The sequence below is a fragment of the Cyclospora cayetanensis genome, unplaced genomic scaffold (assembly GCF_002999335.1).
Source record: "Cyclospora cayetanensis isolate NF1_C8 unplaced genomic scaffold, CcayRef3 CcayRef3_contig_15, whole genome shotgun sequence".
NCBI classification, from domain to species: Eukaryota; Apicomplexa; class Conoidasida; order Eucoccidiorida; family Eimeriidae; genus Cyclospora; species Cyclospora cayetanensis.
In genome coordinates this window covers 79,151-106,817 of record NW_020312092.1, presented here as the reverse complement: position 1 = coordinate 106,817, position 27,667 = coordinate 79,151, and the positions used below count along the sequence as shown (strand labels likewise).

Sequence of the window (27,667 nt, the reverse complement as noted above, 5' to 3'; positions counted from 1 at the left end):
TCCGTTGCTGGTGCGGCTATCACAACTACTTCAGAATCAATGGCTAATTAGTTTATCCACTGCATCAATTCCAAAAGCCACAGCTATTTGTAGCCGCATACTGAGTTGCTAGGCCACTTGGAACAGCGCTCGCCGCTGGTGTTTGGATGCGTGATGGAGGCCAAGAGGCTACGGTTGTTGCAATGCAGCTACTTTTTCGAGAAATCCCTAGAAAGTTAAAAGCACAAAGGGGTTAACCAACACTGGCCACATGGAACACGCAATTCGCGAGGGCGAGAAACAGAAAGAGAGGAAATCCCGCAGTGGTTGAGGAAGTCAGATCTCTGCAGCTGAACGATGAAGATGCTGCGGAAGCCGTGCAGCCTCAAGCTTCGCTATATTTATAAATGCTCTGCTGCTTTAGTTTGGAACTTCGTAGAGATGAGCTGTGGAAGGCTAGAAGCCTGCATCTGTGTGAAGTCGCGCGGCCGAACGCATGCACGGAGGCTTCTCCTGGTCGTTTGGCAGGGAGAATACTTTCATAATGAGCGGCACACAGGTTGTCGGCCCAAGCATATTTACTGTTTGACAACTTTGCAGCGAATGTTACTCATACTGACTATGTACAGGGGGTAGTTGGCAGACCGATAGCCGCAGCGTGTGTTGCTGACTGTCTACCCAACCCCCCTCGCGAAACCGACCACCACCAGCGACGAATATCCCAAAGCCAGCTCCGTCGGTATCGACCGACTACATTCTCTGCCAGATTTTTTCTTCACCTAGCTCGACATCCGTTGGGCTGAGACGAGGGAGGTTTTCACCACCACGCGTGTCTTCATGCCCTGGGTTGGCGGCGTGGCGCGCCGCAACCGTAAAAGCACCAAAGCGCTGGATAGCGGCGAGTAGAGGAGGGTCGATGCATGCATAGCGGTGAAACTGGGCGCAGCGTTCCTACCATGGAGCCCATCTACAAGTCTCGGCTCCCGGAAGGCCGCCATCCGGTGGGATCGTCTGCGTCTTCCGCCGGTTTGCTTAGTGTTAGCGGACATACAGCGACTAAATTGGCCAGCAGCGGCACGAGTGAGACACACGCTACGAAGGATACGGGGATTTTGTATGGGAAGTCCACCGGCGCAGGTCTGAACAGCCAGCAAGCGGCACCATACGGAACAAGCACTGGCGGTTATTCTTCGTGGAGCTCGTCTGTGAATACATCTCTGAACCCTCCAACTTTATTCCCGCAGCTTCTAAGCACACATCAGGACGGCAGCAAGACAGGTGGGACCGGCATCTATCCTGGACACAGTCCCTCACTCCAACCTATGCAGACCGGCGGATCGTGCAGCGCAACACTCCATGCAGGCCCAAGCCGCGCTTGGGGACTGAATCCAACTGTTTCAACTGTTGCAAGCCTTCTTTCCGATTCTCAGAATGCGCTGCCACCAGGTGATGCAGACTCAGGCTTCCTCAGCAAGCATAGCGTATCGCACTGGTCAGGGAGCGCCGGGCTGGCGACGCACTCGCTGACCAAGACGGCCAAACTGAATTCCTTAGCCGAAAGTCAAGGGTTTCTGACGACGAGCACCCGGAACGGGCCTTTCTCAGCATCTTCAAATATAAATACGCGGCTGCTTCCCTGCGTGCCCCCTTTGACCGTCAAGCGCACTGCTCATGCAGCTCCCCAACCAGAGCCCGTACGAGAGTCAAGGCCAGAATCGTCGGAGGGTTCTAGTCGCCTGCGCGAACTTTCGTCATCGACTCTGAAATTGAGCAGCCTTGGCGAATCTGTAGACATGTGCAGACACTATCCGTCGCCCGCCCTTCGAGCTCCCACTTCCACTTTCTTGACCCAAATTCGTAAAGGTGTGCCCCACGTGCAACGCTCACTGGGGTCGCCCCTCGCCTCCAGCTGCCTCACAGAATCTGCCTCCTCAATGAACCTCCACCGACAAAGCGAGATGTATCTTACTCAGTTGAAGGACAGCAGAGACGGGGCATCGTCGTCTACCTTTGCGCTCCCCACGACTTACACCCCAGCCGAGCGGCTTCTCCTCCTTTCCAGCAAGCGGCACCATTTGCAACCCAATGCAGCGCTTGCAGCACCCTCAGCAGCTTGCACCGGCGCGCAGGAGGCCTTCCACTCCCCAGCGGCTGATTGGGCAGCAGATCAGGACGACCACGCAAATATGGAGAATAAGCAGCAAAATTTTCCACGGTTTACGGGGAGCTCTGTGGAATTTTCCGGCTCCCTTCCAGCGCCTGGCCCAAGGACTGAGCGCGTTAGGGGGTTTGTGGAATTTTTGAGGGAACTCTACATGGATCAAGACCAGATACCGGCATCGAGCGTTGTAGAATGCTTGGCCACGCTTGCCTCGTACGCGCAAGGCCTTCCCGCTCCACAGGGTTCCTCTCTGCCATGGTGTTGCGTTGCGGATCGCGAGATTGCACCGGGTGAAAAGGATCTTATTTGCTTAAAGGACCGCGTCGTTGTGAGGCTGCTGAATACCTTGATGCGCTCCGCTGTTTTGAGCACTACGCAGCTGTCGGCGACTAACTCTTCCTCCAGGAGGGAGGCCGGTGACCCCACAGGAGGAGGGCTTGGCGCAAGTGTAGGGAGCGATCCACTGGTCGTCGTGTTGTCCAGCTGTCCATCTGGTTGGGTGCGTGTTAGTTTGCAGCCGTCAAGCGAGTGCAGTGAATCGGCGGAAGGCGGAACTCCGTCGCTGATCCCGTTGGCGGCATGCAGTTCGGCGGCTCTTTTAGTCTCTGCCATCGAAACCCTCTCCAGACACCACCACATGCGTATGAGTGCAGCGCCTGCGGCGAAGTCGAATTCCCATAGAAGTGTGCATCTCTGCTATTCCTCGCTACTGCGCTGGCTGTGGGATGAGGTGAGGGCCAGGCGGCGGGAGGCCCTGCCGTTCGACGTGAGCACTTCCCTCATTGCCTGCGAAGCCTGCTCTTCGTCCATTTGCAGCGACGCGGAGTGCGCAGCCGTGTTGCCAAACCCAGGGAGTCTCTCTGAATGGCTCAGGAACTGTAACTTCGATTTGGCGCTCTTGCTTCTTCTGGCCCTCGCATCGCGGCCTGTGCGGCCGGCTCTGACTGTCCAGCTCTTGGAACAAACTTCGGCGCACTTGGGCAAATGCTCGGCTGTTGGAGTAGCTGCCTGGCTCCGAGCGAGCGCCGTCATGGGCGTTTCCTCACTGGAAAACCCCGCGATCTTTGGCCGCGTCCTCAATGCAGTCGCAGACCTGTTGCCAGAGATTCCCCTGGGGACTGTTTTGGCCGACGTCTTATGGGCAATGACTCTCTGCCGGATCCCTTCGCGTGATATCTTCCTTCAGGCGGCCTCCGGCATTGGTCGCAACATGCACATGTTTGAGCTAGATGACTTGTGCCTCATCGCCTGTTGCTACGCGCTGCAGAGCAAGGGCTTTGGTGGCGTCTCTGCAGACAGCCGCGGCTGGTCTTACGGGGGCTACCCCCTTCCTTCCGAGTTTCTTCGACGCCCCACAGGCCTTAAGGCGTACTGCCTGCTGGGGGCCGTAAAAATAGCTGACACGGGCCCTACGCCTACTCTGGGATCTACTAACTACACCTTGGAGACTACGCAGCGTGAGGCTAGTGGAAGACGCTTTGAGGAGAACAGGGAGCACAAAGCGCGCTGTCCTATTAAGGGGACGTGGACTCCTGAGGAGTTGATTTGTGCAATTGTGGACACCTGTCAAGGCTCCTACACGCATATTGGCCCGCAGTACAGTCGTGTTCTCGACTTCACGCGCAAGATCATGGGCATTACTGCGGGGAATTCTGCTACTGCAGCTCCCTACCTGCAAGGCGATCGCAGCAGGGGCTTTCTAGGAAGTGCAGCTGGCTCCTCCTCCGACGGGGAGCCTTCGAATCGTGCAGAAGTATTTCATGACCCCGCAAGCGACCGCTTTGGATCAGTCGGTACAGATCGCCTTCCCTCGGATGATGCTGGGGTCGCCGCAGTGCACCCTACAGACGAAGTATCGCGGCTAGCCAGTAGCGCCCTTCGCGCTTCGATGGCTGGGGCGGCAGCAGTTCGTGCGTCCCCAGAGATAGCTGAAAAGAGTCTTCAAACGGAATTCTCTGACAACTTCAGGGCTATTGCGGGTGAAGAACAAGCCTCTACGCGAGAGTGCGGGGCTGTGCATCAAGAACCAGGTAGCGATACTCCGCCATCCAGTCAAGAAATAGGTCCCATGTGGGGTGATCAGTACGTGCCGGCGCCGGCTAGGCTATGTGCACTCCATAACTTTGGAGCTGACGTTCACGCAAAAGGTCCACCTGGGCGCAGGAAGCTCTGCGGGGTTTTCGCTTCCTTCTGTCACACTTTGGCTTTTTGGGAAGGCTGTGTATCCTTTACAGTCCGCGCATTCTTTGGCTATTTGTTCATCGTTTTCGCACTGTACGTCTTTTCCTTGTCATAACGTGTCCTCTTGAATTCCTTTTTGCAAACATGCTTTGCTAGTGTGGCTGTGCGTTCATTGCGGCTGATTCGCTGCTTTTCATCTAAGGAGTTTGTTTACTCAGAAAGGAAAGCGTTTGGGACTCGTCAAGCCCAGTGGGATCTGAATTGCATGCGACCGCTGCAGCGGTGTAGGCCCGGTATCGCGGCTGTCCTCTTTCCTCTAAGGACTTGCCGGAGGGCTGTTGCGCATGAAGTTACTACATTTACTTGCACGCTGTACGACCTTCCCTACTTGCAACTGCTTGATAGGGGGCTGAAAGAGCAAGGTTATTCTCTAGACTGCCGCTGCAGCGCGCACAACAGAGCTCAGCTTCTCACCGTGCCGCCCCAAGATTTCAATGAGCCGAACAACTGTCAAACTCATGGCTAGTTCGCGGATAGTCCGATAGCCGACTCCGTAGGCTGCATCTGAATCCTTTTCCATCTCACCAAGCCTCCTGTTCAGTACTTTTAATTCATATTCCGTCACGTAAAGCTGATATTCTAGGCAGAAGCCAGTCTGCTGAGCTCCCCCAAGAAGCTCCGTGTTAGTCTGTTCCTCCTTAGCCAAGACACTATAGGCCTCCCTTTCGACGAGGGCTTTAAGGAACTCTGCAGTTTGTGGAATTCCTTTCACTTCCTTTTCTCCGGGATTAGTCTTTGGCTTCACTCCGATACGAAGTAGGGCATTGCGAACCGCTTCTCTGCGTGCCTGAAGCGCTTCTACGCGTTGTTGAATAGCGGCCGCCAGAATGCAGTTGCACAGGCCTTCTTCCGCTGCAAGGTCGACCATAACAGAGTTACTGTCCAGGAAGAGCCAGATAAATGCATGGAGCAGTTCGTGGATCAAGTGCCCATATATAAGTCCTTCTGGCATACCCCGAGAAAGCATGATTCGTTGCACAACGCGATATGTTCGCGGAGATTTGCCGGCATTTTCATCTGCTCTTAGGGCGTCCAGGAGAGGAGGAAATGTTAAAGCCCTGCTTTCGCACCGACCGTATACATTTTGGTTCCCATCTTGGGACAGCTGTATGTGCCACACAGGGCCAATGTCAAATGGCAGTTCTGCGACTTCCCCAGAACTTGTCTTCCGGAGGACGCTTGGCTCTCTCTTGGAAATCTCTGAATCCACTCTCATCGTGTAGGGGCCGTTCGAGTCCCCTGCCAGGCGCATTGTTTCTAAACACATTATTACTTCCGGCTTTGTGTGGGCATCGAGCAACTGCTCAGTAAATTTGACTGCAAAAAGCTTTTGCAAGAGGTCCCGTGCCCGTTTGACTAGATCGAGTACTACTGAACGCTCGGTAACAGGATTTATGAGGGCGCACTGACCGCAGATGTTGAGGCCTCCAAAGTTGCAGAGTGGCTCAACCCTTCTTCGAAGACCGTTGGCATCTGTGTAGATGAACGGCACTGCCTTTTTGTTGCATGCGTTGCACTGTGGCAAGCTCTTGCAGTCCTGGCAAAACAGGATTTTTGTCCAAGTCATAATGTAATTTTTCACCCGCCTCAGTGGAGTGTTGCAGTAGGTGCAGCTGTAGACTTTTCTTCCTGAGGAAAATGTTGTTGCCTTTGAGTACTCAACTTCATCCCAGCCAACAATGCAAGGTTCCCTGCGCACAGGCATTGCGGTCTCGGACATCTCGGCCACAGGGGACGGAGCGGCTGCCGGATACCTTACCCCGGAGCCCATGTCTCTCCTATAATAATCAGCTTCCTCCAGAATTCGTTGGTGAGGCAGCTTCGGAGTCGATATGGAGCGTTCCAGCCGGGGTATTGCTTGTCGGGGGTTCCAAGCCACAAACGAAGCATCCTGCCAAGAAGGGGGGGTAAAGGTAAAGGACTGCTGACGAGATATTGATGGGGTGTTCTGACCGCTTGATGCTCGGGAGCTTGATACAGATGCCGATCTGGAAGTAGAGCATGACGCTGGGACCGACTGGAAACCCCGGCAACTAGGCGGAAAAACATTGAAGCGGGGCTCGAATGAAAAGGACCCAAAGGCATGCCTGAGGCTACCCTGGCTGATGGGAACTGCGCCTTTGTGTACCTGATATGACGTTTGGCCCGTAGCTCGAATTCCTTTCTCATGCTCGAAATTGCAAGTGGTGCGGCGAACTCTCCCAATGGCATGGCTGGTTGTCGTGAAATGACCTTCCATTGTCTTCTTCGCAGCAACGCAACCGCAGAGAATACATTAATAATGACGTGGTGGCTGAAACCGCTTTATTGGAATGCAGTGCGCGAGGATTGTCAAAGAAAACTGCGAGGGACACCAAGTACAGCGTCCTAATTGACCCCACCCGAGGCGCAGAGCCGCGGGGAACTCAAATTAAAGGGAATAGAACGCGAATCCTTCGCATAGTACTCTTTACCAAAAGAGATTTAGGTTTTCACTGCTAGGTAAAGGTTGATATTTCTGCACTCCTGGAACGCATGACGCCTCCTCGCCTCCAATCCCAGGCGGCACCGGAAGTAACTTTTGTCCCCCAGGAGCTGTGCTGCTCCCGAATGGTTCACACCAGGGCTATCAGACCACTAACACTAAACCTACACCTTTAAAAATGAATATGCAATTGTCTGGAGAACTATACGTGCTGAAGCTCATGGAGCACCCCCGGAAATACTGTTGCGCTATTTTATAGCCTGCTGATTGACCCCAGGGGACCGCGACCAGAAAAATGCCCAGAGCTTCGCAGTGGACTCCATGGGAGCATCCATCAAGCAATTATGGAGGTGCTGCAAGCAAACATCTTCAGTAAAGCGGAAGTGCTTCAATGAATTTCTGGGTCAACTTGGTGGGGTGCATCGATCTCCATTTGAAGACTATTTGACCAAGGGCAGTAAGGCGCGTGTGCAAAAAAACGGCCCCGACACGGTTTTACCAGTGTAAATGAGCATTTTAATCAATTATACGCGTTCATTAGCTACGCAACGCACTCAGTGCCACTGTTTGTAGCCAAGCCCTGGTCTTGCTTACTGAACTATTAGAAGAACCGCTGCAATACCGTTGTTGGCACCAGCGCTGCCAGCCTGTACTTTTTGTAAGTAGGTCCCCTCCTGAGAATGCATATATAGCGCATTTATTAGCACACTTTAAATACACTCCGGCGAATGGCCCTGGACGACACTTATAGCTTAGGGAAAAACTGTGTTGTCAACCTATACAAGCCGCCTGGAGCATTGCATTCAAACCCGAGGTATACCCACTAGAGTGCTCCAGCTTCTGTGTAGGCCGACCAGCAATTATATTTGAAATGATTGTATGCTCACTTGGGTTTTGAGTTATTCTGCATTCCAAACATTGCACGTGGTGTGGCTTGAATTTTGCGGGAACCCTCATTGAGTTGTTTTGGCTTCAAAAGTTACACTAATCTTCACAAAACCACTATCAGGGCCCAAAAAGTTTTTGTTTACATGCTCGAAAATAGCTGTGCTCCAGCTACCCTGTGCCAACATGGGATTCCGTCCAAAAGGATGTGGGTCAGTTGGGGAGCAAGAACTTCCATCTCCAAACTTCAGTGGCAGTCACACCTTGTCAATCTTCCGAAAGGCATCATGGCAGACTACGTTCCATTTTGGTGCTTTATGCTACAACTAGTGACGCTGACATTACAATAGGTAAAGAATGAACAATTGGGTTCGAGTATTAGTATAATATTTGCTGCAGAAGAGAGCTAGCTACATTCAAAAAATTGAATCAACAATATTAGCCTACTTGAAGAAATGGCTTGCTCCATGTAACTTCATGAAAGCGATTGCTTGAAGAGTGCTTAGAAATGCTAGGGCAAAGCCACAGACATGGCAGAGGGCTTCTACAGGGACAGTGAAGAACGTTTCATCAGGCTTTTCTACTGTGTATCAGGCCAGAAAGGTCTCCCAATGCGAAATTGTAGAACGACACATCTAAGGTCGCTACAGGGACAAGCTCAACCGCATACTAAAGGCAACTTTAACAGAACATTTTTTCGAATTTCTCTAACGAACTCCAACCTTGCCTTGCCCTCGCCCCTCAGAGGTCCCATGTAAGGAGAGGACAGCTAGCGTGGGAGAGCTGCACTAGCTGATCACTTTAACCATTCGCATCTAATTTCAAGTGATATCTACAGCATAGATGTATGTCCGTGGCATTGCCTCGCCCAGTAAACTCCATTGAATCAGATGCACAAAGAAACAAACCAATTCGTCAATTATTGAGTGACTCTTAGCTCAATAGGACCGGTGTAATAGAGTGCATTTGAGCGTATTTTAGCCCGCTACACCTTCCACCCCCAATCACAGCGTGTGCCCTCGTTTTCCACTCCTCGCGCAAAACGAGCTGCGTGCGGGACTGGAATAGAGCTCACGCCCGCTCGTCACTCCAGAGGCAGGCAGAAAGCAGAAGCACGTTTCAATCAGAAATGCGAATGTGTGCATCAACCAAAATTAATTGACTGGGATAAAGATACACATATGACCCACCAGCGAACGAGGGACCAAGCTACCATGACCGCTGAGGCGCGGTGGCTCGCTGTCCCTGTGAGAGCTTCCGGTTGCGTGGAAGCAGAGGACAAATAGAAGGTTCGAAAGGCATCAAAATACACACTAGCTTAGCAGTACGTCATCACGTAGTAGAGAAACGTCTGCATGCCAGTGCAGCTCGCCCATACAGCTCAGTCGAGATCCAATCCTAGACTGAGACAAATGGAAGAACGTAACAGAAAGGTAACTGGGAGTGCCTGCCAACCAACCTGGAGGCAGAGAACATGTGGACAACAATGAACGGCAACTTTCCAGGCATCAGATATTCATGAAGGCAGCTAGTTGAGGCCAAGCCTTTGCTGGGGAAGGACAACTAAAGAGAAGCACGAGATTTTCTTTGCGTGGAGACTAGCGTTGTAAGCCAAGCAAGAACGCAAAGTCTTCCGCAGGTAATGAAGCCCGCAACTGCTCCTCCGTCAGCCATTAGGGCTGGCATGCCCTACCCTATTTTTACTAGGAACTCGTGCCAAATGTTTCCTCGGTGCTCGTTTGTCCTAGCATCCAGCACATCCACGGTTACATACTACCCCGTTGCCTACAAACATGTCACTTGTCAGCGTAGCGAAGTCCAAGAATTAGTGAGAGTTTTGGAGCGCTCCGTTCGGAAGCAATATTGATATTTCTGCGGCACCGCCATTTTGCGGCGAAGTCCATAGAGGAAGAAAAGGATTATTTGTGGCTCACTACCTATTCAGTGCAACTTAACTGGCCTCAAACGTCTTTCTCTGGCAAGTTATTGGTGCACCTAGTAAGCCTGGTGATCTGCCTCAAACAATCCAGCCTCGAATTACACAGCCAACCTCCGCTTACCATTATTCGCTGCTTGGCTCTCTTGAGCTTTACGCATACATTCGCGTGCGTAATTCAGTTTCTTTTCTAAACCCTGCTGCATCTTAGGGTGGCTGCTGATCCCAGGTTACCAGTACAGCCGCGGATAGGAAAGGGGCTCCTCGCTATAAAGCAGGGATGGAAGCGATTAACGGGTAGACCCGTTCACTGCTCTTTTATAGCCCCTACTCAGCACAAGGGAGGAATCGAGGGACCTCACTGACGTTCATGAGCATGGAGTTGCAAACGCTGCAGAAGAGTTAGGTAGGTGCTCTCTCTCTTTGCGCCTTGGAGTAGTTTGCAGGGGTCACACGAATGGTCTATTGGTAGTCCCACGCCAAAAAAGACTACCAACGAGCTGCGCACCTCTAGCGGTCGCGCTACGTCGATGGAATCGAAAAAGCCATCAGACATGAGCCAAGAATAGTTGGAGACTCCCTGAGCCGTCACAGAGCTTAAGCTAGAGGGCGAAACGAACGTTTTTGCTGGGTCCTCTACGAGTCCTGCAAGTAAGTTCATAATCAATTCTGTCCAGATTCTTTTCACGAAATGGAGGCTTTGCAAAGGCCCAATCAGGAAAACTTGACACTTAAGGTGCTGATAATATGAGCATGTCAGTGCATAATCCTTTTCCGTGGGACACATCCCAGGCCGCCAGAAGGACCGAACGGCTTTTGCATGGTGGTGTAGATTCCAGTGTGGCCTGAAAGTGCATGGTCGTGTTTTTAAGCAAAGCAGCCCGTAGAAAACTTGAAATGTACGGGCTACGGATTTTTCGATTTGTGTTACATCATAGCAGGCCATCCACAACGTGTCAGTGCTTCACCCCGTTGCCTGGCTGAATTTGGGCACTAGTCGCGGATGCATGAGCGGCGAGAGCTTGAGAAGAACGCAATCGCGATATAAATTTGAACCATCACCGACAAAGGCATTTGCGCTGCACATTAGAGAATTGCTGGGGCATCACGGGAGCTAATCGGCAACCAAAGTGGCTGCACCCGTGATCAACTTCGCTGTAACGCAGTGCAGAAAGCTCCCAAGCGAGCGAGCCACTCTAGGGTTATCAATGTCCTGGAAGTTCCTCATAGGAGACATTAAATACTGAAAGTCCGTCTAAAGAGCAAGATATAGCCATCATCAATAATGTCGGCATTCTCTTCGCGCCTCACTACACCGCGTAAATTTTTCTGCATTAGACACTGCTGCTGTTTTTTGGTGAAACAATGATAAGAACAAGTAATTTTGCTGCTTTTAAAAACCCGTAGCTTACTGGGAGCTAAGTGGTCTCACCGCTGTGTCACTAGTATCCGGAAATCGGAAATATAAGACGCTTTTAAGCTGGCAATGCACCTGTGGGAGAAGCAGTAAGGCGGCCCCAAAGCGTCCTAGCTGCGGCATCAGTCTCTTCTATCTATCTCACAGCCTGCGCGTTCTTGCACCCACCGACATGTTACTAGCATCTGAGGACCGAAATTTTGGCGCGCATAAGCCGGCAAAGCAAATGTAATAGAATAAGGCGGCTTATAACCATTCTGCGGCATCAGGCTTCTGCCCGCCTCATAGCATGCGCTTCCATAAGTATATTAGCCAAAGGAGCAGCTGTAAGATCAAATATAGGGTAAACTTACTGTAATAGGCTACCATCATATTGAATTTTGCTTCGTCCTTGCAGGTGCGCAGAGGTAATAGCCACGTTTTTCTTTTGCTTCATTTCTTGCCAGAACTGCCTCAATTCCTGCGCCCAAAATACGGAGTCACAAAACCACAATCGTCTTTATCAACTACTAACACTTGGTTCCCTCACTTACCATTTCTTGCCCCGCGACGGCTGAAGCTCACGCCGTAGGCGAAGTACGCTCTATTGAATATTTCAGCTGAATATCAAAACGCTAGCATGTAGACAGCCATCCACCCGAGCTTGATTTGCTCAGAAGGAGCCCGATCTGCGTGCTCCTGCGGCTCAGCTGGGGCATTAACATGCCCATTCGACGGACAGGAATACCCCCCTTTTTAAGTGCGACGGTAGGCCACAGTTTCATGTTCGGTTATCAAGGTAAAAGGAGATAAGTAAAGAGGAATGAGATTTCAAGTGGCAAGTCAACTGCTGATCCATGTAGTTTCTCGGGTAATAAGCCAATATTATACATCGAGGACTGCTTCACAGTAATCTTGTAGAGGGGCCAACGCTAACGCACGTGTACAAATCATATTCCTATCAGTGCATCTCCTCCGTATGCTATGGAGCTCCTACATATCGCCGAGCATAGCATGGTAACGACCCGTGGATTTAGGTCCGACGGTGGGCTTGACTGCCATCAGGAAGTTAGCCTGCTTGCAGCTTGTCACTACTTGGAACATTTGCGAACCTTCATGTGTGCCATTCGCGCTGTTCTCAGCCAAAATCTCGATCAAATTCCCTAGTAAAGATTCAGTTACAGAGTCACAAAGACGGGATGCATGCTCACTACCGTCTTTTCTTATTGCGCTGCTGAGGTGCCCGCACAAAGGTTCTGCTTCACCTTGGTAAGGCGTTGACTCTACCCCGCTCATCATAGCTTAAGAGAGGCTATGCAAGAAACCAGGAAGCGTCGCTTCCTATCGCATTCCAGCACGCAGACCTCCACAGCGTGCAGCTGTGGACGCATGCGCGCCTTCCATTGAGTCACCCATGGCACACTTAGAATTACGGCCTGGCACACGGGTTCAATAGAAACGTCACCGACCTACTGCTAGGACCAATGCCGAGTCGAGCTGGCATTTAACTGAAGTAGCCTTGCCAGTCCTTGCGTTCTGCTGGCTCTCAGCGACTATGAGGCTTATGGACTGCACTAGCAAGTAAACAGCCTAAATACAATCGGGCACGGTTTCCTTGATTAGCGAATCCACTTCGCATCCAGTGTCAAATTCTATATTGCTGGCAATTTTTCACCACTACGTGGACTCGTACAAGTGCAGAATCGACCGGTGGTGAGTACTTGTAAGCGACTCAGTCCTCTTTAGCCCCCTTTACCCTGTCACCGCCTGGGTGGAATGTTTTGCACTTCACTAATGCACCTTCTTTGCTCACCAAGCAGCATGGTTCCGCCGGGACGAGTCCCGTGGATTAAGTTGTTTGGTTCTTCGCATGCGGTTGCACTTCCTGATTTCCCAGAATAGCAGATTCGTTGTGGGGTTTATCTTTTGCTGCTAGGAGCACGGGTTGCCTCTGGCTCCCTTTTCCCGTCGGCATTACACCGTAGACTAGAGCTTGTTAATGCATCATTGAAATCCATATGTTCTACATCCTGATTTGGCTTTTCTTTTGTCCAAAGACGCAGGAAGTGGGCGTCTCTTCTCCGGAACCTAACTTAGTTTATCATATGAAAGAGCTACATCCTTTGAGTGTTTACATGCTGGATCGTTGCCCACATCGGACCGACTGACCTGACACATCAGGTAGACCTGAGATTAACCATTGATAAAGCAACTGTTGTTTGCGTCACGGCTATTGAAAACAACATTTCATATTTCTCGGTTGAACGAGTTCGTGATAGCGACTCCCTCGGTGAGACTGTCTCACTTCTGCCAGAGCCTTCTGTTGAGCAGATCTCCGCAAAACCCGATGAGTCAAGGCTCGTATGGTTTGTACTGTAGTAAGCTTTGCAGACGACTTTCCCTTTATGAATTAGTTCACAATTGAAACGCTGTGCCTCCTATCAAAGCCGCGAAGGGCATCCCTTTGTCTTTCTCTGGTGGGACAGAGTGAGGTACGTCTTTGACCCCCTGAGGAAAACTGTCAGTCCTTGCCCATCCTTAAAACCGTGATACTTTTCTGGTCGGCTTAGCCTCGTGGACGCATCCATTACCGCTTATCGACCAACAAGTCATGCCTTGCTACCAGCTTTGTAGCTACTGCATTCATTACTTTTCAGTCAGGTCTCTGCTGCCCTTCACGTGCGTGATAGAATCGTCTGTCTCCGTCTATGGAGAGATAGTACCAACCTATTGCCAAAATCAAATTGCTGAATTAACAAATGACTTAATCATAGCCATATAACTGCTGTGCTGGAGGCCTAATGTTGCACTGCATTCACTGCCAGTGGATGAGCGCGGAGCAGCTGCATTTGAGCCATACACTGCAGCCACCGGAAAAGCTCCTACCAAGACCTCTGTGTGAAGACTTTTAACAACAAACACCGGCCATGCTTGATAGAATATTTTTGAGTCTTCCTTAGAAAACTTGCGCCTTCCGCTCTTCGTCGCACTCAGAGCTCCGACACAATGAACCCTCTAAGCAGTCTGAGCATTCCCAGTTTGTCTCCCACATCATCTAGCGTGCACAAAAACACACATTGCGTCTTCTTGTATTGAGCTTATAGGCTCCTGTATTAAATTCGATATACGGACAGGAACATTAATGAGCAAATTCGTTGCTAACTGTCAGTTGTACATTATATCTGGTTAAATGCGTGCAGGTGTAATTCAAGCCGCTAAAACGGCAGAAGATAACGATAGGAGCAACGATTTCCGCACGTCCACAGCTTGTACCGACACTTGTGGTAACAAAACGTATACCGCACTGTGTACCCTGGTGGAAGGCCCCATTTTGTTACCCTGCACGCAAGAAGAGATTTAGGATTTTCTTCTATTGGCCGTGGGAGGATGTGCGTGCTTACATCTGCGGTGTACCTGGTATCACTCCAGCGACTTATAAGGCATTTTGCTGCTTATCCATGCCCTAGACATGGCAAATAATGATGGAAGTCACCCATACACTGTGAACTTCGAGACGGCTTGTTTCACGAGAAGGGACACAGAACTGTGGAATGGTCAGAGAAGGCAGTCTCTGCATCAACCTGGTCCCATTTTTGCAGTTTGTAAGCATTTAAATACATCAAGATTCTGAGCGGCGATGGTGGCATGCAGCTTTGGGTGTATATTAGGAGAGGCCCTGGGACTCTTCCAGGGTGACTTCGAGAGCGACATCCAATATCTAAGACGGAGTCGAAAGCTGGGATCCAACATGAAAGTACCCAGTAAGCTCAAAGACTTTGGTCCACAGATCACAGCACTTTTTGCAACTGCAGTTCAGAATCCCTCAAATGCTTCCACGGCATGCGAGGGAGAGGTGACTGCCTGAAGCAGTCTGCGAACGCATACACAAGTGAACACGCCTCGTTTGTGGGACATGTTGCAACAAACAATACAATGCGCAGAAACATTTTTGCTTGAAGGCTCTGTATTCAGCTAAAGAAAAGGGGCATATCCGTGCCCTCTACCCCACCTAGAGGTATTACGTGGTCCTCTCCCGCGAGCTCCGATCAATTTAGTCCTGATGAGTCGCAATTTATGGAAATTCTGATGATTGCACAAAACCATGTGCTCCGTCGCTGCTTTGTCGCCGCTCCTAAAGCTTGATGTTGAAGAAGTCATTGCTTACGCCCCACGGCGGCGATGCCACTTGGTGTCGTTTGCGACTTCCACTCTTCACTCGGCACTGTGTCAACAGCATATTAAATGTGCTGGATGCAGCTCCCCACGGACCATACAGAAGCCGTCGAAGGCCTTGCCTGTAAGCAGGGACCACAACCTCCTTAAGGCGTTTACTTGCCGTGGTGGCCGGTATTCAGCACTCGAAGGCAAAGCTTCGTGCTTCTCTTGTAGGCAGTGGCTTTTCCCTGTCACTCTAACGAGACTAGACTCTAAGATATGGGGGATCGCTGCAGGCAGCAGTGTAGCTTGCAAACTCGGATGGGACGAATACGTTCAAAGGAGGCGGATCAGGCAGATGAGCACTGGTTTGGGAGGGCAATCAGAATCTGATGGGCCCTCTTCTAGTTGTGGATTCAGTTACTCACAGTTTGTCAGGCAGTGTTCAGAGTGCCTCACCGACCGCCAGCTTGAGCGCGTGGCTATGCGCCTGAAGGCGTACAAGGGGCTAAAGAAGACTCCACGTGCGCAGAACAAGCTTACTGTTATTCGAGATATCGGGAAAATCGTGCCACGTATGTGAGAGTCACTTTGGAGGCTTTTACTTACCCGCTACGTCTTTGAACTTGCTTTGCTTATGCACCACCCCGCAAGCATTGGGCAACCGACGCAAAGGAAAGGATCTGACTGGCTTGTGTGTGTGTGTGTGTATGTGTGTGTGTGTGTGTGTGTGTGTGTGCGTGTTTCCTCAGAGGAGCATCGGGACTCTCTCACGAAGCTCCTTTCGGATAGCCTCGATATTGTGGATCCGCATCATTTTCTACGGCTTTCCAAAGTATCAGCAGAGCGTATCTGCATCGTACGCCCACTACAGCCCTTTGCCTTGTGCCCATGAATGAATACATGTCGAACAGGGGCACCGACGGTTTCTTATGCTCGGCAAACTATTAGTTTAGGGCTCTTTGCAGATGCTGAATGCACATTACTCGCTGATACTCAATCTTGCCTCTCTTCTGTTTGTCAGCAAGATGAAGTTGGCGACGGCATTCCGCAGTCGATTATGGGCGACTATACCGTAGGGGCCCAGATCTTGAGCGCTCAACGAGCCCAGCAGAATTTAAGGCGTCTAGACCGCACGGGCTCAGCAACGTGTGAGAGTGAGCTGCAGAGGCGATTTAAATATACAGCCCCTCTAGCGGAAGATTCACAGGGATACTTGAGGGAAATCGCTACAAGGCCGCCAACGCCGACACGTCTGACCGAGGCAAGTGATGCATAAGCTTCTGCGAACTCAGTGGAAATGTAATTTTGAGGCCCTTACTCTATTTTTAGATATGGTAGGGAGTGGAGACCGTTTCACCCACCCATCCTGTTCACCTCTTACGCACTGTCTTCTCAGAAACGAATTGGGGAATTGGTGGTTGATTGGCAGGATCCCTCGATTCCTACACCTGGCACCAGATCGAAGAATCTTGTGTTTCTTTCAAACCTTCCGCACGCCCCCCGCAACATCCTAACGGATGTCATATGCAAGGTGTGAAGCCCCACGGACTCTGGTACTTTTTTTCACCGGCAGTGCCCGTCTTTTAAAAGGATTAAGAGGTTCTGGTTGTTATTCGTTTGCTTCGCAGGCATTTTCCGGCTGTGGAACGATTGTAAACTTGGAGATTTTTGATGACCGCTTGCGAACTCTTGATCAAACAGATGACGTACGTACCCGTTCGTTATTTATTTGCATTCTTGAAGGTGTAGTACACAGATTATTTGACGCCGAACTCACCCTATCCCACTGCGATTGGTAATGTGTGTTTAGAATACCATGCAAGCTAAGGGGGAACAGGCCATTAAGGATAAGCTGGAGAGACGCTTTTCCCCCATTTTCGCTTTAGCAGGTATGCTACAACCGGTTTACAACCCTTTAGTTTTGCCAACGCCATTGAAACTAAAATCGACAATCATGGTAGAGCATGAACACAGGATGCCTGAACACATTTGCGCTTTTCATTTCCGCTCCTGTACTGCCGCTGGTGTTTGTATTTGCCAACGGCTACCCTGCAGAATTCAGCTCAACTCAGGAAAAAGAGAACGCGTGCAGTACATATCTTCGGACATTTGGAGTACCCTGCATCGATCGCCTTGTATATCCCGAAGATGCTGCAGTCAAGAAGACACTCATCGCAACAAACTTGCCTTTTGTTCTGACTCCTGATGGTATGGAACTTGGCTATAATTTCAACAGATCTGATGTGTGGCATTTTTGGCTGTGGTGGATTTTGACGCTATGGGGGATGTAGTGTTTATTTCACAGCAATGTGTGTTTCTGTGTCCCCAGAAATTGCTCGCATATTGGCATTTGCATTAGTCCAGGATTCGGAAAATAACAGACAAAAGCCTGGCACCTGCCGCATCCGCATGACCAATCCAGGCCTGTTTGGCTATGACCAACTCCTTGTTGAAGCGCGCTCGGACGCACCAGAGCCGTTCTTTGTCTTGCCATTGCACGAGAAAGTGCCTTCTGTAGACGCTGTTCCTAATGTGCCAGGGAGCGAGACACTAAACTACGGAAGCAGCGATACTACACTAGATTGCCGTTTTGGGACGAGCAAGGGAAAAATAGATATTGCTGACCTCGACAGAGTCCGGTTTTCCGACGAGCGCGAGCACAAGGCCAAGGGAATATCGCTATGTGCAGGGGCTAACGATGAGTCATACCAGTGGCAGAATACTGTCTCTGTCTTTACTGATGAAAACGTGTTTGTACCTCGCGCACTAAGGCCACCGATGGAGGTAAGTTCCACATATTCGCATGCAGTTTTTCCATTGCATCGTGCACCGGTGGTACCGATTCGTAGGAGTTGACAACAAAATGCACGTGCAGCCGAAGCCCTGCCCCCTATGAGGACAGCTTGTGCGCTCAGGAAGGCATAGGCGATCGGCAGAATTTCGGCAGCCTGTTCGGCTTGACTACAAACAACTGTGACCTGGGTCATCATGTAGTTAAGAAGTAGGCTTCGTTGAGTTCTGAACTCCATGTCCACCAATGGCCATGCTGTTGTATCAGATTTTCAGTACTTTGTAGTACACTGACTCTCAGTGCCCCTTATTTGCTGTGCGGTTTTGCCTTGATGCAGATTTTTCATGAATCGTTTGGTGCTGAATAATGATGGGCTTTTCGTCCTTCGTTTTGGATCATTTGAAGCTGCCGAGGCTGCCGTGCGCAGATGTAGAGGGACCGTAATTTATGACTCCAAGGCACTTTTGCTTTTTTCACCGCGTCGTTGTGTTTATCATAATGGTATGCGGCTATCCTCGCACGCGTCCGTTACAGGGTTTGCATCAGAAAGTTGTACTATGCTGCATGGCTTGTTTCTTTTCGTTGGGTGAAGCGAAGTAGTAATGTCGTGTGCATATGAAACTCCTCAGGTCATCTCGTCGATTTTGTAATACCAGAGGGGAACTTCGCGAGTGGAGGTAAACAACCAACTATGCGCATGTAGTGTAATATTATGTGTATTGGTACCATAAAGGCGCAGAGCGCATCAGCTGATATGCGCGCGAGTGCACTTTTGCCCAAGATGTGTAGAATCAATCACTGTTGCAACATGCAACCGCTGTATTGTTTTATTATAGTGGCATTTTGTTAATGGGATAGCAGGTAAAGGGGTACATCGAATAGCGTTGCGAAACATTGTCGCATGTCGACAATAAATTCGTGTTGTTAGTTACAATATCTGTGGGGTTCTCCCTCCAGCTAAGAACATTGGTATAAGGACGATAGACAAGAGGAAGAAGACACCCCCAATCGCACCACACCAGAACAGAGAGACCTGCTCTCGCGTTTTTTGGCGGCTTGAATTCGTTAACAACACCTATGCATACCTACCGTGACAAACGTGCTCCACCAAAGTAGCGGCGCGGTAACCTCACAAGTTGTAGACATGTTTATCTGCACAGGGCTTGTTTGGCACCTTCTTTGTCTTCCCATTGCATATTTGAACTGACCATAACTGTCCCCGCGCTCATCCAAATAAAAGCGAGTGCTAACAGGGACACTTCAAACCACAGCTGAAGTTGAGCTCCTGATACCTGGCGAAAAATGGGAGTGAAGCAAATGTCGCCGTACGCTTGCTGGGAATCCGAGCTGCTTCATCTTGTCGGCTGTGTATGTGGCCGGCAAGCTCTGTGACAATATGGTTTCCCATTGCTATATGCTCGGGGGCTCCTGCAGTCTTACAAGAAGAATGGCGCCAATGAGCCAAAGATCTGAATATCGCGAGTCTATTGCGTGTAGAAGGAAACAAGCTTTGTTAAACCTACTCAGTGGAACATCGCATGGTCGCATGATGCTAACAGCGACAACGCCGGCAAAGTAGACAGCTGTCGCTCCTGAGACAGCCGTCAAAATTGTCGCCTGGTGGATTCAACCAAAAATGCAGGTAGACATTCCGAACAAGGCGCCACATTGGTGAGACCCCTCCACAATTCGGGCGGCTGGGGCTACATGGTTTTCTTACCGCATCTGTTTATGGAATAGAATAGGATTGTTTACAAATATATTTGGGCAAACAGCCTACATCTGAATGTTTCGACTTTGGCCTTCGCCCCAGATTGGTCTCTCATCTCAAGGGAGATATGCCGCCAAAGGGATCAAGCAGTGGGGGATCCAGCAATAATCTGTACACGATGTAGAAATCGTGCTAAATGTCAAGGCAGAACTCAAGCCCAGCATTGGGAATTGTGATGCAAGTTGGTGCACATGGCACCCGCTGTGCTGTGGCTGTCATTACACCTGGCTAACTGTGTACGGTTCTGTACTGGTATACAGTTTCCGATGAGACATGCCTTCTGTGCCCAGAAACGCCGCGATGCCATGCAAAAAAGCCGCACGAGTATTCTGTTTTCGCTGTTTCTTTGCTACGAAACTTCGGGAAACGATGGAAGGGCAGATCTGTTTAGGAACGCCGTGCTGCATTCGCACGAGGCAGTGTGCTGCGGAGCATGCTTCGGACGGGCTTGCTCAACACACATTCAGCACGCAGGTTGAGATGGGCATAGTGCCTCTGTCTCTCTACTTTGCTTGCTATCGTATGGAAAGGATCTAAGTTTCAACACCACATCAGCGTGGCATTGCTACATGGGATACAGAGCTGTGAACCATTCGGAATGATCTGGATGACAACGCTACAGGACAAGCAAGTCTTAAGTCTTTCTCGCCTCCCAAGTTCACCTAGAGCCACGAAGAACTACAAAAGAGATTCGACGTAAGAAGACGTATATGGTGCGGTTGCCTGGGTTTGCACACAAGTGTCCTTGTGCTCGGTTTTTCGAGTGCATGCTTACATGCCTCTGAAGTACCATCCTTCTCGCAATTCAATTTCGCAGTAAAATTTCTAGTATTAGATGGAAGATGATGGGCCCCCTCGGACCTGCAAAGCTGCGCCTTTCATGAGTCGCTGACTCGGCCAAGTTCCTTCCAGTTCGCACTGCTCCCAGAACACTACTTCCCTGCTCTATTAGTAGCTAAAAATATGATTAGTAGGGGAAGAACGTCTTATAAAATGTAAAAAGGCGAGCCATTTGAAGAAACTTGGCGCTTTGAACTATGACAGCCACCTGCTACACAGTCTGGTAGCATGCCACAAATACCGCACACTGCGTATACCAGACTAACGTTTGCATAACTAACAAATCCCAAAGAGCTGGTAACTCCTCGACAAATAGATTGACTGCTTCAATTTGTACAGCCATGCAGGTCAGCATCGCCTACTGGCGATAAACTTTGAAGCAATTATGTTCGACGGCTACCACGCACTGGAAGCATCGGCGTACGGCCGTGCATGCAGTTAGCACTCATCCTAGAAGGCAGCCACATGCGCGCTGCAAGTGTTGAACGGTTGCAGAGAACGTTCCAGCTGGAGTTAACTCCAATTCATCGAAATCTATCTGGAACCGATCTTCTTCAGTGAGTGCACGCCCCCCCAGAATGGCAGCATATACATCTGGTTGTTCGTCTGTGCGATGCGTAGGTAGCAAAATGTCGCGAGGATCCTGATCCCAAGAATTCTCAGCTTCCCAGCCAAGGCCCCGCGTGGTTTTGGTCGCACGCTGCGCCAGACTGTTACGCACTGAGGGGTAGTTGTGGGCCTGGCTCTTTCGAAAGAAATTCGGAGGGTTCCTCTTCCTGCGACACAATTTGAGGAAATCCATCAAAAATTTGTCAATATCAATAACTATCTTCTGACCACACACCTTACGTGCTTATTGAGCCATGATAACATATTCAGGTGTGTTGGATGCGTGCGGCGTAACATACAGGTTGCGTAAAGCATCTCGGCGCTCTGGAGGGAGCGATATGTCCACGTTTAGAACACTGTCTGCACGCAGCAAGAAAAAACCTATAAATGGAGGACTGGATGCTCATTGATTGCATTAGCTTTATGAAGCCTGGATGTATGATACTGCTGCTCCTTATGCTGCCTAGGGCAGATCTAGAAAGCTTTGTAGCAGAGGATATTCCTGTGCATTGTTTAAAGTGGAGGCTTCCCGACCCCCATGTGGAACCAAGCAAAGGTGTACTCTAAATTTCATGACCATTTGTACTCATCAGGAGAGGCGCGTCGCCAACATCGATCAGTGAAGTCATACTGTGATATGATGTGAATTCATGACGTACCCACGCATAGGGCTACCGAAACTTCCATGTTTTTCTCAGAAAACTGAAGAATTTGACGCATTAGCTCTTCTTCTTTCGTAGTTGCCACGCGTAAAGTCTCTTGCTCACTATCATCCGTGTCATGACTTTGCAAAAACTCTCGTTCCAGAGAGTGCCTGCAGGAACATCCTTTCATGACCATAACTACGGCATGCACTGCCCTTCAAAAAACATAGGAAAGTTCAATTGGGCCACATTTAGGATTTACGGCCGACGCAAGGGAGCTGGGAGTGAATGTGGTGGATAAATACGGTGCCAGATGCCTTCCTAAGGTACCTCATATCCTTTATTTCGTCCTCGGCCTCAAGGCGAGCTCTGCTCATCAAGATTTCGCGTTCACCCCTTGCAGCCTCAATTATCCCTTTTGCACGATCTGTGGCGCTCTGAAGCATCTTCATCACTTCCGCCTCGAACTCTGCTGCAGAAGGGCCATCATGATGGGTGGCCTGGTGGTGTGACCTGCTTTCAAGGATGTGCGGCAAGTGAAGATGTGGTAAATGAAGTGGCATATGAGCCGGATGCACCCCATGTTCTCCTGAGTCCTCATTGGTTGCGGCTCCAGGAGTTTGCTGGTGATGCGCTCCGTAGAATCGGGGAAGGAAATTGTGCAATGCGTGTGCCCTCTTGGCCATACCAGATTCGGCTCGTACATTATTTTCCACTAAGTTCTTGGAGCCCTCTGCTTCGTTACCACGCTTGTCACCACCTTGATCATTCCCACAAGGTTCAGAACTGTCAGCGTTCACTTTTGGTGCAATTTTTGGCGAGAGGTTCGACAGCGTCCTCCTGAACAGCGATGGCTTGGAATCCATCGTGACACACGGGGATGCGCCATGAGCACTGGAAGGCTGCACGAAAATAGTTTCTGCGAGGACTCTACCTGCGTTAGCTTCGCATTGTTCATCTTTAGGGCCCTCAATAAGGCTCCCTCGATCCTTTGGGTACCCATGTTCCGCGACGGACTTTTGGCTCGCGATTTGCGTAGCCTTTGAGCGCCTCCATCTCAGCCGGAAAGGCATCTTTACAAGAATATAGCCTACGAACTCTTTGAATACATCAGATGTGGTACCCCGAACACTTGATACAGGGTCAAGGAACGAACCGCTGCACCTGGCCACTTGCAACAAGGCCTGGAATCGCCCAGGCTAAATGGTTGTGTGAATAACCTGCTAAAACGAAAAAACGCAGCTATCACAATAAAACAAATGGCAGGGTTGACAGAAGGCTGATTCAAAGAACTTCCTTCCAGCTTCTCTGTAGCACAAGTCCTTGCTTGAACAAGCACGTACAGGGGGGCATTGAACCAAAGGGTCCACACCCGCTGCTGATTCAGGCCTAAACGATACAGCTCTACGACACTTCAATATAGTCAGTACACGTGGGTTCAGAATGGCAACAAAAAGTCGAAACGGAATCCCGTTGGAGCACGTGGCCTGCCCACAAGAACTAACTGGTGGGCTCACGGTTTCGTATGGGCCATTGGGCAAGCCTCCGGGTGATAAGAATGAGCACCGTTATTCTCGGAAGAAGCTCAGTTTGCCTCATTTTATCTCCTTTTTGTACCCAAAGGACTAGACGAAGCCTTAGCTCTCATGGTGACGGGCTGCAGCCACCAAAACGTCCGTGATTGCGCAGCCCGACTGAAGAGGTCATTCCCTCACACCATGCTCAATACGCCTCCTTTTGATTATCCCATCATTTCTCAGTTTTGCTACCAATGAAAAGACTGTAGAGGCGACGAACTCGACTTTGGCTAGGCGAAGATGCTGGGCGGATATAGGGCATGTACAGTTCTAGATAAACCAATGGTATCTGCTGGTACGGCAAGCCCAAGCAAAGCTATCCACGTGCGCTGGTCTTCCTCTAATTGAGCTCACTTCCATTCCTCTGCCATATCCGGCAATGATTTTCGATCAATGGTGCGCCTCATGATAACCCTCTCTGTCCATCAAACGTTAGATACTTATTTCTTAGAGTAAGTATTTATTTCCCTATGCATGGTGAGGATTTACCCTTTCCTGTAAAAAAACGTTGGAAAGAATGTGCTCACGCAGTACAAACGCACTCTAGGCCGATGAGAAGCAGGAAAGCGGCACTGACAGAAGAGGGAACGGCCGTCGAGAGAAAAATCGATGTAAAATACACGTCGCTTCGAGAGAGACTTTAGTTGTTCATGTTTTATCACTAAAAGGACTGGGGGCAACAAAGTGCCCAGTAGTTTTCCAAATACGACCCCTGGGTGCTGCTACAAAGTCTGGGCACCTCTTGGGAATCCGGGTGGCAAAAAGTTTATATGCCACCTGGGTACCACATGATTTATTGGTGCCTCAAATGGTGTGCTAAGCTACCTACTGGATTAACATAAGGCTGCTAGACGCACGGCTTTGTAATTTGAGACGAAAAGATAAGAGCGCCGAAATGCACCAGCCACTGCGTTACCGCCTGTCTTCTTTAGAGGAATAAAACGGTATATACCAAAATAGGTTGCCAAGAAAGAAGCGAATACAAAGCCATGGACAGCTCCAATCGCCAAGCAAAGCATTACTCTCATGGTTTACACCTTGAGTATGGTGCAACACATGCAGCAGCCGGACATCGGGGTCACCACAGTCCGCTTTTCCACTAGCGGAATGGCGAACTGTGCTGGCAATGTGCCTCTACATAAAGGACCACGGGCTTCGGCCGTATTCATTGGGTACAATAGAGCGGTTGTGGGGGAGTAGGAGGAATAGTGCATCAAAAGCTGTTGGAAACCCTTGAAACCAGGGAGGCACATGCCGCAGTCTCATGCTGCTATGTACAGGGTTTTCATATGGTCACCTATCAATCTAGAAAAGAACCGAACAGAATTCTTTCCTCTTCACAGCAGAAGTCCTCGTAGAGCAAGAAGTCTTTAGCAATGTCTTGGTAAATCTGAACGCTTTCAAAGCCTTCATCTGCCGATGGAAGTTCCACGTGAGCATAAAACATGTTAACTACAACCTTTGAAACCTTCTCCACACGATAGCGTGTTCGAGACAAAGTAGACCTTTCCAACATCATCGAAGGGCGCTCAACAAGGTGCCTACTCCGTAGCGTTGCCGCTAGACTTCGGAACTGTCCAAGGTGTAGGCAGAGCTCTTTTGGCCACAGCAGAGCTATGCTGCGCAAACTGCACGCAGGTGCATGCTTGCGGGCCAGATCTATGAATAACTGGCGCTCCTTCCGGGTTGCGTTTTGCCGGTCAATTACCACACTCTTACCCTCTTTTAGAAGTCGAATGCATAGATCTATGCACTTGACCTTTGCTTTTAGGTCATCCTGGTTCACAACAGCGTAGTTAGAGAAGAAGCGCTCTACGATGGTGCTCTTGCCGCTTCCGGGAGCACCCACAAGTATGACCAGTTCTTGGGGTGGACGTTGCGCTTGCTGCACTTCTCGTGCTTTAGTTACCGAAATTTCCTTTGTCTCTCCTAGGCGCTCATTATGTGCCTCGGACAGCCGAACTGCTTGCACGTCCTTAACCAGATCAAACGGATCCCACGTGCAGCACGCTTTCGCCTGTTTACCCCGCTGAAGTTTTCCATCTTCCCCCCAAAGCATCTGCCCCTTTGCTTTCACCTCCTCACTCGTGGGGCAGGTATTTGTAGTTAACTGGAGCCGGCGAATAACAAGGGGCAGAGAGGGAGCTCTATGGTTTAAAAAAAATTCTTCCGGCGTGAAGAAGTGCATACCCGTATTTATTGCAAACTTCAGGTCCGCAGAACTGTGGTCTCCTAGACGTCCCGCAGAATCACCAACAAAAAATATCCGAGGATAACTACATTTGCTATGCGTACCAACATCTTGGTGCTGAGAGGCCCCCCCAGTGACGAAAGAAACAGAGCCAGTTGCTTGAAGCACTCGAGGAAGTAACTCCCGGAAGAGCAGGGCAGCTGCTGGTGGCCGAGGCTTCCTATACAAGTCATCACAACAGCAAATGCAGCTGGTAAGTGGCACTCGGAGTGCGCGCTGAATGGCATCCAGCTTAGCGGTCATATCCGTGAGTGTGACATGGCCGAGACCTACGCCCAGCTGATTTGACAAAATGAATATGGTATATCCCTGCAGAGCGCAGCAGACTACTTACAAACCACATAGTGTACTCTAAATGATTAGTACGACTGTCTTCATAGGAGTTGCCTGAAGTGAGCGGTGACAACGGAGCCAGCTTGATGTAAATAGGTTTAACCGACTCGCTATACGAAAGTGTATCCGACGGCGCGGTAACAGAGGTGCGCGGTAAGAGCCTCTCAAAGCAGAGGGATGAGCAACGTTTACTATACACTGATAAACAAAAAGCAGAGTTAGGCCTCACTTCGTTATGCAGCCGATGGAGTTGGGCAGGCACGCGATCCTCACATAGGAGTTTCCAGTCATTCGAGTCTATTGGAAACTTCTTGCCACTTCGTGTCAGAATGAGGGTGCCGTCTAAATCAAAGATTGCAACGGGACTGCACTTGCATTGTTCCTCTTTGACACTGATGCTATCGGAGGAGCAGGGATGGTATGTGGCCCTGCAACACTCCGGCACGCGAAAGACGCCTTGGGAAGCGTGCAAATTGTGCAGTTCGCAACAGGGTGTTTCACCAGCTGCACGATGTTTCTCGATACACTGCCCATACAATCCTGCGGACTTCTCGCCATAACATCTCCACCATAGGGAATTTCCGCCTGCTGGATGCCAATGAGGTGATGAAGGCAGTGTTGCGGTCTGGGTGGAATGAGACCGTTTAGTCATTTTATTAATTGCTTGCCTGGACCGTCTAAGCGTATTGAAATGCCATGCAGAATACTACCTCTATCGGTCAGGCAGGGAAAAATGCAGAAAAGGGCACGTAGCGAAGGCACACTCCGACAGTGATCACAGAGCAAGTAGGGCAGTGTAATACGCATTGGTGCTATCCACAAGAAAAAGGGAGTTCCTTTGCAACACGATGAGAGAAATCGTTAAGCTGCCACATCGACCTTGAAGGCTTAATGAAAAGACAGGGCATGGAACACCAGTGTGCCCGGAGTGCGCATTGTATTGCAAGGCGTTTGGGGCTTAAAATGACGCAACAACAGACTGAGAAAGCCAATTTTGTACGCTTTGGTATAAAGAACGCGATTTGTTGCTTGTGAAAGATGCGATTACCGAATTGCCTCTGGTTTGTGGTTATTTCTATGCTGCTGTCGATTGAACGTAAGGAGCTGTCCTACCACGTGTCACGAAACTAAATTGAAAAGGACTACTACGGATACTGAAACTTATTCGAATAAAGGCATTGAAACTTTTACATGTTACGGATTCGATGTGTTAAACTAGTCTCAATTCTCGCAAATCGATGAGCATATGCAAACAACGTGATAAGTAGCAGGGCACTAGCTGCTAAGTCGGTAGCAAAATGCTTGTATACCGGATAACCATTAGAGCCACTCCCCAACCGTCCGTGTAGTAGTATGCACAGAGGCAATTGCATTGCATTCTCCTCTATGCATATCATCACACTAACTAGGGGGCCCACTCAAAGAAAAATGCCTGCTATTGAAGCCACTTCGAGTAGCACCATGCTTCAACAGGGTAGCTTAGGCCACGGCCTGTTCCAAGGCTACCTTCCTTTCGATGCCCACTGAAAATGTACGGGTTTCCAACCATCAGAGCCATATAATAGGGTTCAAAGTAGGTCAGTCGAATTTCGGCCTTCACGGGGCGAACCAACTGGCAAGAGAAGTCGCAT

General features: G+C 49.9%; 6 protein-coding genes across 6 annotated transcripts; 2 read left to right on the top strand and 4 right to left on the bottom strand.

Moving 5' to 3' along the window:
* The first annotated feature begins 146 nt into the window (after positions 1-146).
* Positions 147-4,436, top strand: LOC34623589. Its single transcript, XM_022736707.2, has 3 exons — positions 147-231; positions 580-705; positions 970-4,436. Exons 1-3 carry the CDS (start codon positions 147-149, stop codon positions 4,434-4,436), a joined length of 3,678 nt encoding a protein of 1,225 aa, XP_022588362.2.
* Positions 4,437-4,751: 315 nt separating this feature from the next.
* On the bottom strand, positions 4,752-6,620 carry LOC34623590. Its single transcript, XM_022736708.1, has one exon. It carries the CDS (start codon positions 6,618-6,620, stop codon positions 4,752-4,754), a length of 1,869 nt encoding a protein of 622 aa, XP_022588363.1.
* Positions 6,621-15,164: 8,544 nt separating this feature from the next.
* On the top strand, positions 15,165-18,714 carry LOC34622127. The gene is made up of 10 exons (XM_026336820.1): positions 15,165-15,792; positions 15,970-16,076; positions 16,242-16,368; positions 16,820-16,926; positions 17,031-17,109; positions 17,276-17,428; positions 17,550-17,725; positions 17,835-17,854; positions 18,349-18,512; positions 18,641-18,714. Exons 1-10 carry the CDS (start codon positions 15,165-15,167, stop codon positions 18,712-18,714), a joined length of 1,635 nt encoding a protein of 544 aa, XP_026192605.1.
* Positions 18,715-18,939: 225 nt separating this feature from the next.
* On the bottom strand, positions 18,940-19,837 carry LOC113147172. The gene is made up of 8 exons (XM_026336809.1): positions 19,792-19,837; positions 19,732-19,736; positions 19,535-19,628; positions 19,452-19,480; positions 19,341-19,397; positions 19,220-19,282; positions 19,101-19,163; positions 18,940-19,044 (listed from the first exon to the last, which is right to left on the bottom strand). The coding sequence occupies exons 1-8, from the start codon at positions 19,835-19,837 to the stop codon at positions 18,940-18,942; spliced, it is 462 nt and encodes a 153-aa protein (XP_026192594.1).
* A 1,230-nt stretch (positions 19,838-21,067) lies between these two features.
* Positions 21,068-22,948, bottom strand: LOC34622128. The gene is made up of 4 exons (XM_026336819.1): positions 22,206-22,948; positions 21,891-22,045; positions 21,531-21,591; positions 21,068-21,398 (listed from the first exon to the last, which is right to left on the bottom strand). Exons 1-4 carry the CDS (start codon positions 22,946-22,948, stop codon positions 21,068-21,070), a joined length of 1,290 nt encoding a protein of 429 aa, XP_026192604.1.
* Positions 22,949-24,752: 1,804 nt separating this feature from the next.
* LOC113147183 (bifunctional polynucleotide phosphatase/kinase-like) lies at positions 24,753-26,688 on the bottom strand. The gene is made up of 2 exons (XM_026336854.1): positions 26,266-26,688; positions 24,753-26,012 (listed from the first exon to the last, which is right to left on the bottom strand). The coding sequence occupies exons 1-2, from the start codon at positions 26,686-26,688 to the stop codon at positions 24,753-24,755; spliced, it is 1,683 nt and encodes a 560-aa protein (XP_026192639.1).
* Between the last annotated feature and the right edge of the window lie 979 nt (positions 26,689-27,667).